This window comes from Larus michahellis, chromosome 6 (genome assembly GCF_964199755.1).
Source record: "Larus michahellis chromosome 6, bLarMic1.1, whole genome shotgun sequence".
NCBI lineage: Eukaryota > Metazoa > Chordata > Aves > Charadriiformes > Laridae > Larus > Larus michahellis.
Window position 1 is genome coordinate 33095623 of NC_133901.1, and position 18134 is coordinate 33113756.

At 47.0% G+C, this 18134-nt stretch overlaps 2 protein-coding genes across 2 annotated transcripts in view; both read right to left on the minus strand.

Moving 5' to 3' along the window:
• Nucleotides 1-4207, minus strand: part of PAPSS2 (3'-phosphoadenosine 5'-phosphosulfate synthase 2) — a 31612-nt gene extending 27405 nt beyond the window's left edge. The window contains exon 1 of the mRNA XM_074592601.1: nt 4127-4207. Within this exon, the coding sequence (XP_074448702.1) occupies nt 4127-4147 (21 nt within the window). The 5' untranslated portion in view covers nt 4148-4207. The remainder of the gene's footprint in view (nt 1-4126) is intronic.
• MINPP1 (multiple inositol-polyphosphate phosphatase 1) overlaps nt 1-18134 on the minus strand; it is a 54427-nt gene that overhangs the window by 12011 nt on the left and 24282 nt on the right. The gene's annotated exons all lie outside the window — the stretch shown is intronic.

Genomic DNA, 18134 nt, shown 5'->3' on the forward strand with positions numbered 1-18134 from the left:
TAACCTTCTAATAGCAAAGGACTTCAAAAGAAATAAGGAGAAAAGGGGAGCGCGCTATAAGGAACAAGAGAGGCTGAAATAACAGCATATCAAGATAGTTAATCTGCTGACCTTTCTGTGATCTTCGAAGAGACACAAAGCAAAAAAAGTGACAGAAAATAAAACAAGAAATACTAAGCACGTGATGAGCAAGTAGAAAACAATCTCCTTTTACCGTCATGGTGCAATGAGTTGGGCACTGCGTTTCACAAAATAAATCACAGCTGTAAACCCAAGACTTTTGAATTGCTGGATAAAACATCAGAAACACTGTCTTGAGTAATTCAACCCAGACCAAGCCACGCCGGTTCCCTGAAATCAGGGCTCTGCTGCCTGCCGCACTGTCGCCTCTGCAAGTGTCACTGTGACGAGCTACCCAGAACCGCTTCGAACACAAACATCCTTTCGGATGTTTCAGTCTGTATGGTCAAGGCGGTAGAAACAGAATAAGCGTGCAAGGAGATGAACACATGGCTTGGGGTTTTTTTTAATAAACTCTGACTTTGCTTTGCTATTAAACTGATGAGGTGGCACATACGTTACTGCACAGCCTGTGATATCACTCAGTCCATCTGAACTCCCTCTGTGGCTGCAGTTTTTTCAGCATGAGAATATGTATGTTTTAGGCAAAGAAACTAAGCCTCTTCATATTTCCTCAGGGCTGTCATCTGATCTTGTGGGGGTTTTTTTCCTTCTCTTTAAGTAAGTTGAAAGAAAAAAAATCTAAATTATTTGTACACGATAATTTATCTTTAAATAAGACCACATAATTTGCAACTGTGCACTTAAGCCCTACACGAGCAAAACCAAACTATCAGAAGTTACAGCTTTGTGACCCACTGGGCTAAAGAAACTGCATCCCGGTGAAAGCAAGGGATGCCACATGCCACGCTCTCCAGCTTCCTGTAGACACTGTTAGGAGACCAGGCAGTTGACAAAGCTGTAACACTTACCCTGAAAGAGGCGGTTTCGCTACTGGGCTTTCGTTCTCCCCCTAAGCACCTGTAAGGACATCCAAAGAGCAACTCACTGAAAGCAGCCAGCAAGGACGACGTCCGCCCGCTGCCAGGGCAGGGCTCTGGCAGTTGGCTCCAAACACCTCGCTCTCATGAGATACGTTGAGGTGCATTTTCCACGCACCCGTGGGGACACGCAAGCCAGGCAGCCAGTCACCCCGGCCAGGGGCCAGCCCTTCCCAGGCAGGGCCGTGCCCGTGGGTTTGGGCTCCCTGGCACGCTGCTTCCCCAGAGCACACTGCACCATCTGTATCCTCCTGCTCGTTATGAAAACGCTGCTCGGCGGGGAGAGGTAACGAGCTGCGGAAATACCAGTGGCGCCGCAGGTGTAGGGAGAACAAGCTGCTATTTCGACAGGGCAAAAAGAACCGCTCAGCCCTGAATGCCGTGCTGTGCGAGAGCCCACACAATAAACAAGGGCAGTCCCACAGCTCCACGCTCCTCACTGCAATTACTTGACGGTGTACTTACTCCAGAGAGCAGGATTTCGCCACTGGGGCACACAGGAGGCCTGTGTAAGGAACATTAAGTCTTTAAGGTCATCATTAAAGGCTGCTGTTCTCCCCAAAAAGTCGGTCCTGAAACTGGTCAGAAATAAATGCTTTTTGTCAATGAGGTCTGTGAACAGAAGGGCGCTGCCCAGCACGTAGAGGACTTCATGCCCCTTGCAGCGTCATGAGCAGAAATGAAGAGAGCGTGCCCGTACTAACCAGCCAAAGAGAGATTCCTGCACACCAAGTCTTGGGTCTTCAGCAGAATTAAAAGAATTAAGAGAATGTTCATTTTTAAGGACAACACATGCAGAAATAATAAAAAAAAAAGTTTTCTTCTTTGTACCTTACCATAAGCTTCTGTCGATAAATGGGTGTGTAGTAATTAAAACATCCTCAAACTACCCTCAAACTCCAGAGAGTGTTCAGGCTGAATTTAGGCTTTAAATCCTAGGCTTATAATTATTCCATTTCCCAAACAAGACGAATAACACAGCCAGTCCATCTCACAACAGCTAGCACTGCTGCGCCTTTCAAAAGCTGACAGCTAAGCAACATCACCTGCGAAACCCATTTTGACAGAGTCTCAGACAGTGAATAACACTGGAAACATCCAGCCTCACAAAACCTTGTCTGCGGGAGAAAGATTAACACATCACCCACACTATGAAGAAGGGGTAAAAACTGAGATTTTATTAGTGATAAGGATTTTTATGAGTAAAGTAAAGTAGAGTAAAGTAAAGATTTTTATGAGTTCATACTGAGAGAATGAAAAGCTGGGATCAAGTAAGGGGCAACAGAAAGACAAGCTAACAGGGAGTTCAGCAGCGCAAATTACTTTGTCCACCCTGTCTTCGTTTTCCATTGGACCCATCTTGGTTGTTGCAGCTACGAAAGGTGTCATGGAAAATTCATCACCACATTAAAACTCCTGTGAGCTACAGCATTTAGGCTGCTGGTTGCAGAAGCACTTTTTGCCATCATCTGCTCCTTCATTAGGCAAAGTCTCTGATGGGCTGTTGATGCCTCAAACCCTCCTGAACCAACCACGCTATGTCATTGTGCTGAGACGGAACCCAATTGCCCGTGTATGTATGCAAATAATTGTGCTGATCAAGGGAGCCCTATCAAAGTGAAATGTCTTACCCCATACCTTTGATAGCAACTTGAGATGGTTGAAACCCATGAGCCACTGAGACCACGTTAGGAGTGAGAACTTCACCTACACTGTGTGCAACACACCTCCCTGGCGACAGAGCAGGAGGATCACTAATGGGATATCACCACTGTTTCATCATAATTAACAAAACCTCTCGTAATTAGTGAAATCATGCCTTTTCTCATTCTATCACACACCTAGCAGGTAAGTAGATGAAAATACGCCTACAACTGTCAACCTGATAGCATCTGTTTTGACAGTCACAGTACGAAGGTCAGCCACAATCTTGCTTATAAAGGTCATTTTCCAGCCCAGGGTAGAAGCAAAGGAGAAGGATTATTCTGGAAATTCAGTAATGCCTCCCTCCTGTCCCAGCAATAAACAAAACTCCCATACACAGCTCACGTCTTGCACCTCCCCTCCCTGAAATAATCCTTAAACCACAGCTTTTCACATTTCCAAGAACACCCTGCCACATAGGCATGCTTTGTTACGTGTGGTTTTGGTTGCATTCCTATCCGGACAGATTACCAGTGTGTTCAAAATGCATTTAATCTATCTGACAAATTTACGATGAGGAAGAAAAAAAAAATAAAAAAAATATCAACCGGCAAAAGCAGCCTGAGAGACGTCAAGATTTCTTATGGTTCTGATTTAAAACCTGGAAAACATCTGTGCAGACAGAGGGACCCAGACTTCACATCCCCAATCCAAGAAGTAAGGGAGAGCAGCTGGCAAGCGGAAAACTATTTCTCGCCATGGCTGTGATTTGCAATTTTAATTTCTAACTGAATTATGCTCCAGCTATTATCATTTTTCTTTGCTGCCTGCTTTATTCTTTTAAAGAACTGGCTCTGTGGCAATGCTGAGAGCCGACCGGTGGCGGTGGTGGTGATGGCTGTCTCACCAGCTTCTCCCCACGGGTGGGACCCGGGGCGAGGAAACTCGGAAAGCCGTCAGGGAGGCAGTTGCTGGCTCAACCTTTGGCCTCGCCTGGGAGGCTGCCGGGGCAGCCGCTCTCCGTGGGGATCGGCAGCTTTTGGCACCGGGCGTTTGCCAAACGCCGGCGGAGGGATGCGGGACCGACCTGGGGGACAGCCAGGGTGCTCACAGGACAACGTGCCTTGCCCACCGCTTCGCACCGAGGTGGACCTACTCATGGCAAGAGCCTTCATCCTCAGCGCCCAGCACCGCAACGCGGTGGTTTCCACGTCCTTCTGCCAGACCACGAGGAAAACCCTGGGTCCGGTGCTGGCGTTGAGCAGAAGGCACTCACCAACGCGACCCACTCCATCCCCTGAGCCAAGGGAGCCCCCCCACACCCCGGGGTTTGCGGGGGGGAAGCGGATTTAGGGAGAGGGTTTCCTCAGGGAGCCGGACGCGCCCCACAGCCCCCCTCAGCCCCCGCGGCGCGGCCCTACCGTCTGCTGCTGGCTCGACATGGTGACGGGCGGCGGCGCCGAGCCGGGCCGCGACGCGGCTATAAGGGCGCCCGCCACACGTAGCGCGGCCCTGGGCCGGCCCCTCTCGCCCTGCGCCCGCCCCCGCCGCCTTCTCCTCCTCCTCCTCCTCCGCCCCGGCCCGTGGCGAGGGGAGCCCGGCAACCCCCGGACGGGGAAGCGTCGTGGCGGCTCCCCCGAAGGACACAGGGGATAACACACAACGACAACCCCACCCCCGGCCCCAGCGCGCCGGCTCAACAACAGGAATCTAAAATTCCCTTAAAGATGAGTTTGGACTCAGTTATCATCGGATCACAGAATGGTTTGGGTTGGAAGGGACCTCAAAGCCCACCCAGTGCCACCCCCTGCCCTGGGCAGGGACACCTCCCACCAGACCAGGCTGCTCCAAGCCCCGTCCAACCTGGCCTTGAACCCCTCCAGGGATGGGGCAGCCACAGCTTCCCTGGGCACCCTGGGCCAGGGGCTCACCACCCTCACAGCAAAGAATTTCTTCCTAACATCTAATCTAAATCTCCCCTCTTTCAGTTTAAAACTGTTACCCCCCATCCTATCGCTACAGGCCCTTTGTAAAAAGTCCCTCCCCACCTTTCCTGTAGCCCCTTTAGGTACTGGAAGGGGCTCTGAGGTCTCCCCGCAGCCTTCTCTTCTCCAGGCTGAACAACCCCAGCTCTCTCAGCCTGTCCTCACAGCAGCACCAGAGCAGCATGCCCTTGGAGCATCTTCATGGCCTCCTCTGGCCCCGCTCCAACAGGTCCATGTCCTTGTGCTGAGGGCTCCAGAGCTGGATGCAGGACTCCAGGTGGGGTCTCAACAGAGCAGAGTAGATGGGGAGAATCACCTCCCTGGGCCTGCTGGCCACGCTGAGGGGGATGCAGCCCAGGATGCGGTTGGCTTTCTGGGCTGCAAGCACACATTGCCGGCTCATGTTGAGCTTCTCATGCACCAGCACCCCCACATCCTTCTCCTCAGGGCTGCTCTCAAGCCATTCTCCACCCAGCCTGTATCTGTGCCAGAGCGCCTGCGGACACAGAGCCAAGAGGCAAGCTGGCTCCCTGCCATCAAGGCAGGGAGCGGGGGAAAGGCGCATTTGGCTGCTGAAACAGGGGCATTTGGCCCAGCTGCATGCCTCTAGGGTAAAAGCCATCATCATCTAGGTGACAATGGGTCCTGATTCCAGCCAGGAACCACCCATATGTTCAAGGAGAGTGAGGAGGAACAGGATCCCACACAGAACAATTTAAAAAAAAAAAAAAAAAATCACCTGTGGAGGATAATGATAATGCTGAAAAACAAGCAGCACTGTAGGCTGACCCCTGACCATTTGGCCAAAATGCCAAGGTTAGAAAGAAACATACAGGGGCCCAGTGGCACAGAAAGCTCAGCAGGTGATGGGAACAGAAGCTCATGCCTGACAGCTTTGCCAAAAATCCTCAATTTTCCACCATTGGAAAAGCTCAAATCCCAGAATGTTGCTGAACTGGAGGACAGGCAACCTCCTGGTGGAAGGAAACCACACTACATTCTTGGGACGGCCTGTGAGCCAGCAATGAAGGAAGATATGTTCCCAGTGGGTGTGTAATTCTGCACGTTGTGTTATTTGTGTGCACCTGGGGATGCACAGCCCAATCCAGCATGGCACTTGTTCTCTGACCACGTCCTCCTGATCCCTACCCATCGGGCCATGAATCCAGCCCAGGGCTATGAGGACAGCTATGCAAACAGTGCTGCCTCTCCTCTAGGAGGAGATAACTCACTTTTAACTAGGCCCAGAAGAGCAAGAGCTCTCCCTAGGTCCAACACACAGCGCCTGCTTCGGGCATGGGAGTTGTGGGCATCTCCTGGTACCTTCTTCAACACAAAATCACAGCAGCCATGCATGTTGTTCAGTGTAAAAAAACACTCCTGTTTCATCTCTGTCCTTCATTCTGGCAGAGTTTAAAATGTTGGTGCCCCAAATGATGCCCCTCGATGGAAAAGGAAAAAGATGGTGGGATTTTGCAAAGCTCCCTGAGATAAGTGGGAGAAGGACCCTTAAAGCAGAATATGGGAAACCCCAAGGGAGAGATGAAAGGAAAGAGAGCGGAATAAGTGGGGTTCCTCAAATGAGTCTTGCTGAAGGAGGAACAGGGCCCAGCCCAGCATGAGAAAGGAGGAGCAGGGACAACATGGAGGTGAGGGAATGGGGCGGGAAGGAGGGAAGCAGCACCTGTTGAACCAACTCCTGAAGCCAGGCGGCTATTACAGTGCGATCAGCTATCAGCTGAACTAATCCCCAGTGTAATTCCAGTTAAACCCGGGTATTACATTTGGGATTAACTCGGCTAAGTAATACCAGGGTCACTTTTTAGCATCTCTCATTTCGTGCCTTTCCTTAGATTGGTTTTTCGATTGTCCAGCCGCAGATTAAGTTCCTGCCGTAAAAACAATATAGCATGGTTGGAAGAACAAGCAAACAAGCCCGAACACATTATCCATTGGAAAAAACACACCCTGGTACAAGGAACCCTCCCGCAACCATTGCCTAGCCAGGACACAGGCTACACCTCGTCGCCTGGAGGACATCAGGCAAAGGACACGTTAAATGACTGAAAGCCCGGGGGTACACAGCAAAATGGCATGAGCTGCTCGGCTTTCCAGCCAGTGTGGTGGCACCCAAGCGTTATCCAAGGCTACTTAGTCTATTTTGCCGCTCCTCAGAAGTGACTTTATGCCGTGCCCAAATCAGAGCACCCAGAGTCAACATCTTATCTTTTATTTGTACATGGATTTGAGTAAATTTGTTAACGTGAGAGCTTCGGAACTGATCAAATCCATGTTGACCTGGCAGGAAAAGTATGTAAAATCTCAGGAAAAATACAGGTAATTACAGATTAACCTTAGTTGTCATTGTATTTGTGGCTCTGCTCTAAAGGAGCATAGAAGAGCCTGTTATTATCTCTGATGAGTTAATTATGCATCTTAACTTCTATAAGTACTATTATTATTTCGTTTAGTTGGATAAGAACATTTAATATTCTCCTTCTATGTGATGAATTTTAAATTCACATCTTTACACACTTACCACATTACCATTCCTCTGTGTGTATCTTCAGTAAAGAAAAAGGTTTGAAAATGTGCCTGACAGACCAAAGCAAGTGGAGAAATAAGTTTATTATTAATAAATTAATAAATAATGAATTTTATTTATTAAATTTATTATATTTATTTATAATTTATAAATATTATTATGTATTATTTATTATTTAAAAATTATAAATATAACATTATAAAAATTATAAAAATATTATTACCAATTATACATTATATATAATTTATTATTTATGAAGAGGAACAGCAAGAAAGGGTCTGTGTAAAAGAAAAGGCAGAAAGAAGGGCTTCTGTAACCATAGACCACTGCAAACCATTCTGGCCTGATACACAACCAGTTCCAGTGAGGACATTTTTGAAGGAAAAACTGTTCTTTCTCATTAAAAATGAATAGCAGAAAGGTCAGTGGAACAACAGAAAACTTTTGTTACTAAATAACAGAAAAAAAAATAGCATTGAGAGCATGTAACACCTCCGTGTTTCCCCTAGATATCTATCAGCAAGACAGAAAACGAGTCAACGTTATCTCCATTTGTTGCATCATTCTTCATTTCTAACTTCATTAAAGTTACCTCCCTTCTAGGAATTAAATTGACTGCTCATAATCCGCCTGAGAAATTGAGCAAATAAGAAACATTTTGTGTATAAAAGATCAAGGATTTTTTTCTCCTCTATTTTCCCAAGCACAATGCAGAAGACAGTATGAACTTCTGTAACACTAACTTCTAATTATTCAAATATATATGGCTACTGCCTCAAGTTTTTAATTCGCCTGTGCTTTTTCAAGGAAGTAATTGATGAAACAGAATCCAAAATGAAGCAAAAAGGAAAAAAAATAATAAAAAAAAAATCTAGTTGCTTACCTCAAGAGACATCCAAATTAGTGACACTCAATTAGTTTTCATTAAAGACCTTCTCGGGCTATTTAACAAGCTCTAAGAGCTTCAGCCTACTGCAGCTGGGGAAAGCGGCAGCACCACAGCAAAGCAGGCAGGGGGTCAAAATCTCTCCAGATGATGGGGAAAAAAAAAGGGGGGGGAACAGGGCGTAACGGGACCAGAGCAGTCTCTCTGCTTCGTAAAAAGCAGCTTCAGGAACGATTTGGCAACTTTGGGACCCTATTACATACAATAAAGCAATTACAGGGAATATTTTTATTTGTGGGTATTCTCACTCTGCTCACAGGATTGGAGACTTTTGTTCCTCGTCTTCCTGGGAGGGACAAAAGAAAGTTATGCCTCAGGTACCTGCCCTCGTGCACGCAGAACGGGGAAAAGCCTGTATCGCCCTGATACGGAGATCTCAAAGAGGCAGTAAATCTCCAGACAAAAAGCTTTCTTAAGAGCCCATTGTGCAACCTACTGTTCCACTAACAGGGCCCACAGAGAGAAAAATCTATATATAACTCCACCAAACAGGCCCAGTGAGCAGCTGCTTGGGAGGGGTTTCCTAGTGTCATCTTCCCAGTTCAAAATCAACTGCAGCACCTTCCTAATCAAAAATCCCATCCCAGCACAACCCAAGAAATTACCCCAAAGTGCCAAGACTCGTGTGAAAGCTTGCAAGCCAGGCACAGCCGCTGGCTTCCTCAACGCCCACCTCGACAAGTAACAAGTTCACTAACAACAAAATGTCACTTCCCACCTGGCAAGGTGGCCAAGGTGGAAACTAAAACAGGCCGCATCCTTTTTGCTCACAGGATAGCATCAACCCCAGAAGTACCGCAGCCTTCGGGCCAGCATCATGGAAGGAGAGGGGTGGCCCTTTGCAGTGTTCTCCCACATGAGAGATATAAAGGGGGAGGTCATCATCCCTGATTTTGCACTACGACATACTCTTAAATCCTTGCATGAATTCTCTTACTTTCCTGACATGGAGCTGGAAAAGCATCGCCCAAATTAACATCAGAGCCTGAGGCGAAGGGGCGCCAAGATCAGCTGCAATGTTGTGAGTGACACCATTCCCTCCGTGGCTCCTGCCTGCTCTGCGTCGTACATTTGTCAAAGCTGGAGCAAAGGGTGGAGGAAGCAGGAAGAAGGATGGCTGAGCTTGAATTTGTGCGCCATGAAAGCCAAGCTCTCCTGCGTGCCAGGGCTATGCTAGCCAGATGAGCGATCCTCCCTGCACTCAAACTACTCCACAACTAGACTATCTCTGCTCTGTTTTATTTGCTTTCCTCGCATCCAGGAACCTGCGGATGAAGGCTTCAGCTTCAGTGCCTTGCATAGTTTTTCAAGTGATGAAGACAAAGTCGTCATCTTCCGCACCATTTCTTCTCAGCCTCTCCAGCTTTGTTCAGGTGACGTTTTCCTACGTGATCAGCAAAGCACCTGCACTTCCATGCTCCCCCAGTCCACAGCCGCCACAGCGTTAGTCTCTGAGTTCTCTCACCACCTGCAAGCAGTGAGGAAGAGATCGTACAGAGCACAAACAGCCTAAAGACAGCTCTCAGGAAGGAGCCCACAGGGTAAATCAGTGGAGAAACACCTAAGAAAGGTGGACCCAGGCTCAACAGCTTTTGGTGAGGCTTTCACCCCAGTTAATGGGCCATCCTTCAGTCACCAGGAGTCTAATAAGTTCTGCTCATCAAATACTGAATGCATTAAGATTGGCACCTTTGAAAATTAAATATTCCACAAATCAACACACGTAATACCTTTGGCATGAGCCTGCAAAGATACCAGCTCCGATACTGGACTGCCCCAACAAGCAGTTCCAGCTTATCTAACTCACCTTTCACCCAGGGCTTTTCACAAATAGCTTTGAATCCCAGGTATATAAGTCAAGTATGGATCTGCAGCACTACAACCTCACTCAGGAAACATCAAATCAGAAAGTTTTATAAACTACAAATGCAAAGCAAAGCACAGTATGTTGGAAGCACCAGAGATACAGGCTGGTAGGGCACTCTGCTGGCATAAACAATTTGGCCTTTTAATGAGACCAGGAAACACTATTTTTTTCCTCTCCTTGTTCTACAATTCAAACACATGAGATCATCCCCAACTTTTGGAAAGCTGTTGGAGACAAACAAAAGCTCCAGAAGTGACAACAAATCAGCCACAGAAACCTCCAGCTTTGGCAACACCCACTGCTGTTGGGGACTGTTACGGCCAGCCAAAAACACTAAGTATAAAACCAGTTTGCCAAGATTTCACAATGGGAGAAACAGAGCCCAAGACAGGAACAAGCTTTGCACTGACCTGGGTCTTTGCATCTCTAAAGCACCATCCAGAAGTCAGGAAAACAAAACAGGGAGGGAGAGGAGCAGAAGGAATGGCCACACTCAAAGGGTTCCAGTGACGAGTGGCGTTCCTCAAGGGTCAGTACTGGGACCGACGCTGTTCAACATCTTTGTCAGAAACATGGACAGTGGGATTGAGTGCACCCTCAGCAAGTTTGACAATGACACCAAGCTGCATGGTGCAGTCGACACACTGGAGGGAAGGGATGCCATCCAGAGGGACCTGGACAGGCTGGAGAGGTGGGCCCGCACGAACCTCATGAAGTTCAACCAGGCCAAGTGCAAGGTCCTGTACCTGGGTCACAGCAATCCCAGGCACAAATACAGGCTGGGCAGAGAATGGCTTGAAAGCAGCCCTGAGGAGAAGGACTTGGGAGTGCTGGTGGATGAGAAGGTCAATATGAGCCGGCAATGTGCAACTCGCAGCCCAGAAAGCCAACTGCATCCTGGGCTGCATCCCCATCAGCGTGGCCAGCAGGCCGAGGGAGGTGATTCTCCCCCTCTACTCTGCTCTGTTGAGACCCCACCTGGAGTCCTGCATCCAGCTCTGGAACCCTCAGCACAAGAAAGGACATGGACCTGTTGGAGCGGGTCCAGTGGAGGACCACAATGATGCTCTGAGGGCTGGAGCCCCTCTGCTGTGAGGACAGGCTGAGAGAGTTGGGGTTGTTCAGCCTGGAGAAGAGAAGGCTCCAGGGAGACCTTAGAGCCCCTTCCAGTACCTAAAGGGGCTCCAGGAAAGATGGGGAGGAACACGGCATGTTCCTCAGGGCACGTAATGATTAAAAAAGGGGTAATGGTTTTAAACTGAAAGAGGGGAGATACAGATTAGGTATCATGAAGAAATTCTTTACTGTGAGGGTGGTGAAGCACTGGAGCATGTTGCCCAGGGAAGCTGTGGCTGCCCCATCCCCGGAGGTGTTCAAGGCCAGGTTGGATGGGGCTCTGAGCAACCTGATCTAGTGGGAGGTGTCCCTGCCCAGGGCAGGGGCGTCGGAACTAGATGATCTTTAAGGTCCCTTCCAACCCGAATCATTCTATGATTCTATGATATCATAGTAATTAATGTCTTCCAGTCATTGAGGCAGGATATTAAACTTCAGCTTAAGCTCTCAAACATCTTTGCATTCCTCTGTAGCTCACCACCAGATAGCAAGACAAGGGTGAAGAGAGAGCTTTTAACAAGCTGCTACCTTCACAGCTATCTCCACCTCTAATGACAATCTAACAGCCACGTTTGTGCTCCACACAGTTCCCACTGATGGGCACATGCGCTGCCCCTATCCACCTACCCACTTCTCATATAACTTCAGAGCTCACTGATGCCCAGATCTGGGATTTCATGGGTTGTTTGTTTGGGGTTTGTTTTGTTTTGGTTTTTTGTTTGTTTGTTTTGGTTTTTTTTTAAGTCTCTGTGCCTTAGTGACACAACCACTAATACTCACCATCAGGCTCTTACCTTCCTCCACACGCTCCAGTCTGTATCTGGCAGCTCTGAAGGTTCCCAGTGCAACTGGTCCAGCCATTGAGATGGCATCCCCCCACAGCAAGCCCACAGGTAGCAAATTCCCAAAATCATTACAGAAATGGTAATAAGGAAAAAACATACAATCACACAGCTGCTTCTTTCACTGTCCATTTTAGAGCGAGTATAAACATTTGCCCTATCCTTCAAGCATCACTCAGCACCTAGATCCCTAACTTCTGACAGGGGTCCTTGATTTTTCTCACCCACCTCTTCATTCTTATTTCTCTTTTTTTTCTTTATTTGTATTTCTCTTTTTTTCCTTTGCCTGTCTTTTAAAACCTACAGTGCCTTAGAGGCTTCTCCGCCAGCCCTGCACAGGGGCCAGAGCAATCTCAGCTCCATTTTGCAGACAGATCGCACGCTCTCCTTGCATTTGTAGGCCACACAGCTACAGGAGTAACAATGGGCGATGCAATCAGGACAGCAAAGGATTTCACGCAAAGCAGCAGGCAATTCCGAGTGCACTACAATCCCAAGCCATCACCCAGTCAGGGCAGAGGTGAGGCTCCAAACCACCATCCAAATGGCTCGATGTCCCCATGCGGACGCTGGGCTGTACATGCAGCTTCACCTAGTGAGCTAGCATGGAGATGATCCAGCAATGGCTGCTTTCACGGCACAGGAGCTAGTGTTCATCTCAGGACACAGACACACAGGTTGAGGTTTTGGAGATGCCATGCAGGTGATGGAGCAAAAGAGCCACCGGCCAAACACAGAATGAGAACTGAAAGGGCTTTTATTTGCCTGAAGGCTGCTGGCACTGCCATATCTTTAGGTTGGATCTTAGCAAGACAAGTATAAAATATATCCCTACCAGGGCTTGGATGACATTCTACAAGGAAAGGAATATTTGTCAGGAAAACAGCAACAGAAATAGCCAGCGATTTGTCTGACTGACTTTCCACAGCTGGTCAGGGCAGCTTGTAGATCCAAACATGATGGAGCTCAGCCAAAGCAAGCTATGACGCTGCAGTTTGCTCTACTCATAAAAGCGCACTGCTTTCTTTGTACTCACCTTGAATGATGAATCAGTAACAATCAACTTTACCAACCCCTTTGAAAACACGAGAAGGTTTCATATCTTTTTGCGGTGTGTCATATTGCTGTAAAGATATTTATTTATTGTGCGTAATTTTCTGCTCTAGATCCATTGCCTTTGCCCTACGTGATTTCTTGTCCCTATCACAGACTTTGGCCCATATCCCTATCCTGTCCCCTTTACAATACTGGAATAAAGATTTCAGTTCCTGAAATTAACTCAAAGGCTCATTTTCACAGACTCACATTCCCTACATATTGCTGCAATCTGGGAATTCAGATGAGGAGATTAAAAGCCACATACGTCTTCTTCCAAAAGCAGGTTAGCACAGGAAAAGGCATAAGATAGCTAGCCTGGTATCTTTGTAGATAAAACTGCCACCAAAGCAGTCATAATTGAAGAAGAGTCAACAGAGGCTAAGGAAGGGCCAAGGAAACCCAACCTTTCTAGGGCCAGGTTGTGTTACAGCCAGAGAAGCACGGGCAGGTAGCAAAGCCAGCTCCTATCACAACATTTTGAAGTCTTCAGTTCATCCTGACCCTCTTACAAAGTAAACCAGCACTGCAGGAGGACAGCTCTACCCGTCACTCCCTCTGTCTCCAGGCTCCGGGCAGTTATGACCACAAGCTCTCTCTAGCACCAAGCTCTTCTTCAGCCAGCACAGTGGGTGAACAACCCCACGGTACTCACTGACTTTGTTCACCTGTTTTCATTCTGTCCTTACACCTGTGCAAGGACAGATGATTTAGGATCTGCAATACACTACTGAATTTTAGCACCTCTTCCCTGTATGCTGTTTCCTAGTATAATTAGTTAGTCCGCCTGGTAACCTGTGTAACTAACCCAGACAGACATACACTGCCATCAACTAAGATAAATGACCATTCCTACAGTAAACCACGTGAAGGAAAACTGTGAGACTTCAGTTTGGTGAACTTTATCACAAGGTTGTCATTTTTAGAATAATGTAGAGAAGTCCTTTTACCGTTCTCCTAGAAAAGCCATCCTTAATCACAGGCAATAAGCTTTAAGAAATCAGGGTGTCATTATTTACTGGTCATGTTGCATGCTTTACCCAAACACACCAATTTTCTACACGAGAAATAGCGTCTTTGAAAACGCATGTTGCATAAAAGGAAATACAAGAAAATAACGTTTCTTTTCTTTTTAGCTCTTTCCTTCAAGTCACTAAGAAAATGCGCAAGCCCACGCTGCCATCTGAGTGATATCTCCTCCCATGAACCTCAAACATCAGCCGAATCACTGGAGCAAAGGAGGAACAGGCAAAGAGCAATGAGAACAAGCACATCTTCAGCGCTTGCAACCCAATCGAGTTGACCAAACAACTGTGTTGCTCCTGGCAGCTGTCACAAGGGAGAAGGGACATACTGAAGGTCTCATTCCATACTGGCTGGGCCCAGCAGAACCAATGTTCTACCAGGAGATTTCACAAAGGGTCGTGGGTATGTCTTGACACACGATTGTCTGTTAGCTCACCCCACGTCCAGCCACAAGGCTAGATGAGACTAGCGGTTTGGTGGTTCACATCAGGCCAATCCTTCAACACAGCATACTGGGTGGTGGAGAGTCCTGCTTTTCTAAGTCTTGGATGGCATTAGATTGAGCATGTACCTTCCTCAAGGTGTGCTTCAACGATCTGCTCTCCCTCCCTCACAGCCCACCTTTAAAAAGCCATTAAAAGTTAAAAGAATACTGTGCACTGAACCAAAGCAACAACTATAAGGCATGTTCTGCTTGCTGAACAGAAACCAAGAGACTTGACTGAAGAACAGCAGCTTTCCTGTGCAGAGTTCAGTCCTATTCAGGCTTCAGCAGAGCACGTCACCTGGAGTTACACTGCTGCCCCAGCCACTCAACCCCTGTTGTCAGTGTAAGAAAGGAGATGAACAAAGAAGAGAATTTTGCTTATTTGTTCACCCTGCTTTGTTTTGTGCTGCCTTTGAGCTACTGTTTTATGTCATTGTCAGAGAAAACTGAGTTTGGGGCACCGGGGGGAGCTGGCAGCAAGCAGGTAACCTGGTCAGTCAGATTGAACTGCTTGAGAAGAACCTCAGGACGTAAAGAAAAGGCTCTTTCTCAAAATGGGTTAACAGCCCTCTAACTTTCAGCAGCATCAAATGCCAGTTGACATTCACGCTACAGCAAGCTAAGTGGCCCCAATAACCATGATACAGTTAAAAACAACCTGAAAGCTCTCCATTGTCATAGGGGATGGAAACAATTTCTCATTTACCATGAAAGCTGTCTCCTCCTGTTTAGTTTTCTGATCTGAAGGCTGCACGTGAGAGCTTAAGTAGGTCGCATGAGCCTCTGCAGTTAATTTTGTCTTGCCTCATTCAGCTGGAAGCCTGCGGCTCAAAGCACCACCTCCAGATTTGGCTTTTACACTCATCTCGAGTCCCATGTTGAAAGTTGGTTTGAGTCAGCAGATGCAGCACCTTCTGGAAAAAAACTAAAAAGGACTTTAACTTATCAAGAACCCATTTGATTTACTACCTCCTTTCTGTCTGACCAAGAACATAGGGCACTTGGGCACAGGACAGTCAGGCCGTGTCACGCTGGGAGTGGCATTTACTACCAGTTTTGCACAGTGAGGTTTTACAATCAGGAAGCACGGAGATGGTGAAAGGGGAGACCTGCTGCAGGAGCATCCATCTCGCCTGACTTAAGCCCCCAGAAGAAGACAGACGAAGGGGGAACCTTCTGATATTAGCTGTGGAGGCTCTGGGTAATCAATCCCTGGGGAGCTTAGCTGTAAACCCAAACATCCAGGCTGGTGCATCTGGGGCAGAGCCTGCATTCCCTACAGAGGAAAGACACAAAACCTTGTAATTCTGGGTTATGTGAAGCAAAATCTGAACCCCAAAGGCTCTCCTGCAAAGCCAAGCCACAGCAGGACTTTGCATATGCTTCATGCTTGAGAGGGCTGGGAGCACAAGGCCCCAGGCACCGGGTTTTATACAGCAGTACTGGATCATAAGAGCAGCAGACATGCAGGCAAATAGAGAAATGCAGAATATAATTAGTAAAGAAATTTGTTATACGCAAATCCATGCATAAGAAATGACCTGGGACATCTGGTGAAAGTGTTCTGTAGCAGTAGATGGAAAGCAGAGCACAAAACCTCCACAGTGCAACCGAAAACAGCTCTCAACCAACCAACCCTCGCTTGCATAATGATTAACCTTCCCAAGAGGAAAGGTAGGGGAAATCTCACTGCCAGCAAGTGAGCCATTTGTAAGACCTCATCTGGAAAACCAAGTACAATTGTGGTCACTTGTGTTCAAAAGAACTGAAGTGAAACAAGAGCCAGTACACAGAAGAAATAAGTCAGGTGAGGAGGAAAGTCAGGAAGAGAGATTAAGAGGGATCAACTTATCAGATCTGGCAAAGTAAAGACTAAAATGAGATGCAAGTGGCAGCTCCAAGGGTACCACGCAGGTCGATGAGCATGTGCTGGAAGACAGAACTGGGACACAAAGGCCAAGTATAAGGTTAAAGGCTGGAAATCAAAAGACAAAGGCTTTCAAATCTCTTTTGGCAGATACACCAGGAACTAGCAGCTTAGGGTTTTGGTTGTTTGTTTTGGGTTTTTTTTAAATCAATAGGTGGATACGGTTGTGAAAGACATTCTGTAAAACAGTGGCTGTGGAGGACATGTAACAGCCTACAGTATCTCCTCCCCTGCAATGTCAGGACAATTGTGGGGTGTCCCTTAGAACAGCACATTGTCCCTCTGACTAGGAGTCATCATTCATTTCTGCAAGCTGAGCAGTTATGCTTCACATGCACTACATAAAATACACCTAACGAAAAGCAGTAAAATAAATAAGCACAACAGAGTGGTCAGAGAGGATTAAGGGCCATTTTCCTGTGTTTTGTCCAGAACTACCCGGCTAAACTCTCTCCTCTGTAAGAGGAGACATCGATTACAGATATGCTGCTTGACTTTAATTTCCATAAAAATACCGGAACAATGATCAAACTCTTGTAGGCACAAAGAAGCCAGCACCGAGATGAGGAACAGCTTGCCTTGGCTGCCCAATGCCAACCACGCTGCAAACAAGCCAGTTTTGCTCTGCAGCAGAAATGAAACCTGGGGATGCCAGGCTATGACAAGGGCTTAGAAAATCCTTGGGCTGCTGTTTTGGATGACAGTGCTGGCGGTGCCCACACCCATAAAAGGGAAAGAAAGCACAGATACAGAACTCGGAAAACCCAGACATAGAGGATAGTTCACCCTCCAGCTGGAAAAAGGTATCCCGCAGAGTCCTGCCAGGGTCAGGTCTGAGTCCAGCACTCTTCAACACCTGTTCAATATATGGGGAATGAGGGAAAAATCAGTGCTTAGCAGCTGGCACCACATAACAGATGCACTGAACAACAGATGAGAACAACAAATGCCCTCGACAAACCATCAGCAGATAGAGGATGCCATAGAGGGCAGGGGGATGGAGTAGAGGACCTCTCAAAAACTCCTTTCTAACTTATTTTCCTATAATGCCATGCTTTGAAGCTGTGCAACTGAGTGTTTAAAAATATTCCTTCTATCATTCACCTCTCATATATTTATTCTAATGAAGCAATTATTCATGAATAATTACCATAATTAAAAATACAGGATATTGTAAATTCATAAACATTAGAATACAAAATTGTTCCAATTTTTACAGATATTTTTACATAACGAAAACACTCAGAGACCAGTAAATAGCCTCTAATAGCAAGAAGGAATACATTATGCAGGGAGGACAGGGTCTTCTTTGAGAAACAACCATAGAACTTTGGTGGCTAATAACTTTTAAATAGTGTCAGGAGTGAGATGGAGGTACCAAGTGAAGAGCTCCAGACACATTGGCCCGAAGCTCACCACCCATCAAGGAAAGAAACGGGATGCTATCTGGTGGCGGTGGCAGCGTGCGTGTAAAATAAAAGTCTACAAAACTTAACAAGAATCATCATTTCATCCCTTTTCAAGTCAACAGTGCACCCTCACCTTGAATGCCATGTGCAAGTCTGGTCCAGTAAATACATTTATAAGCACAGG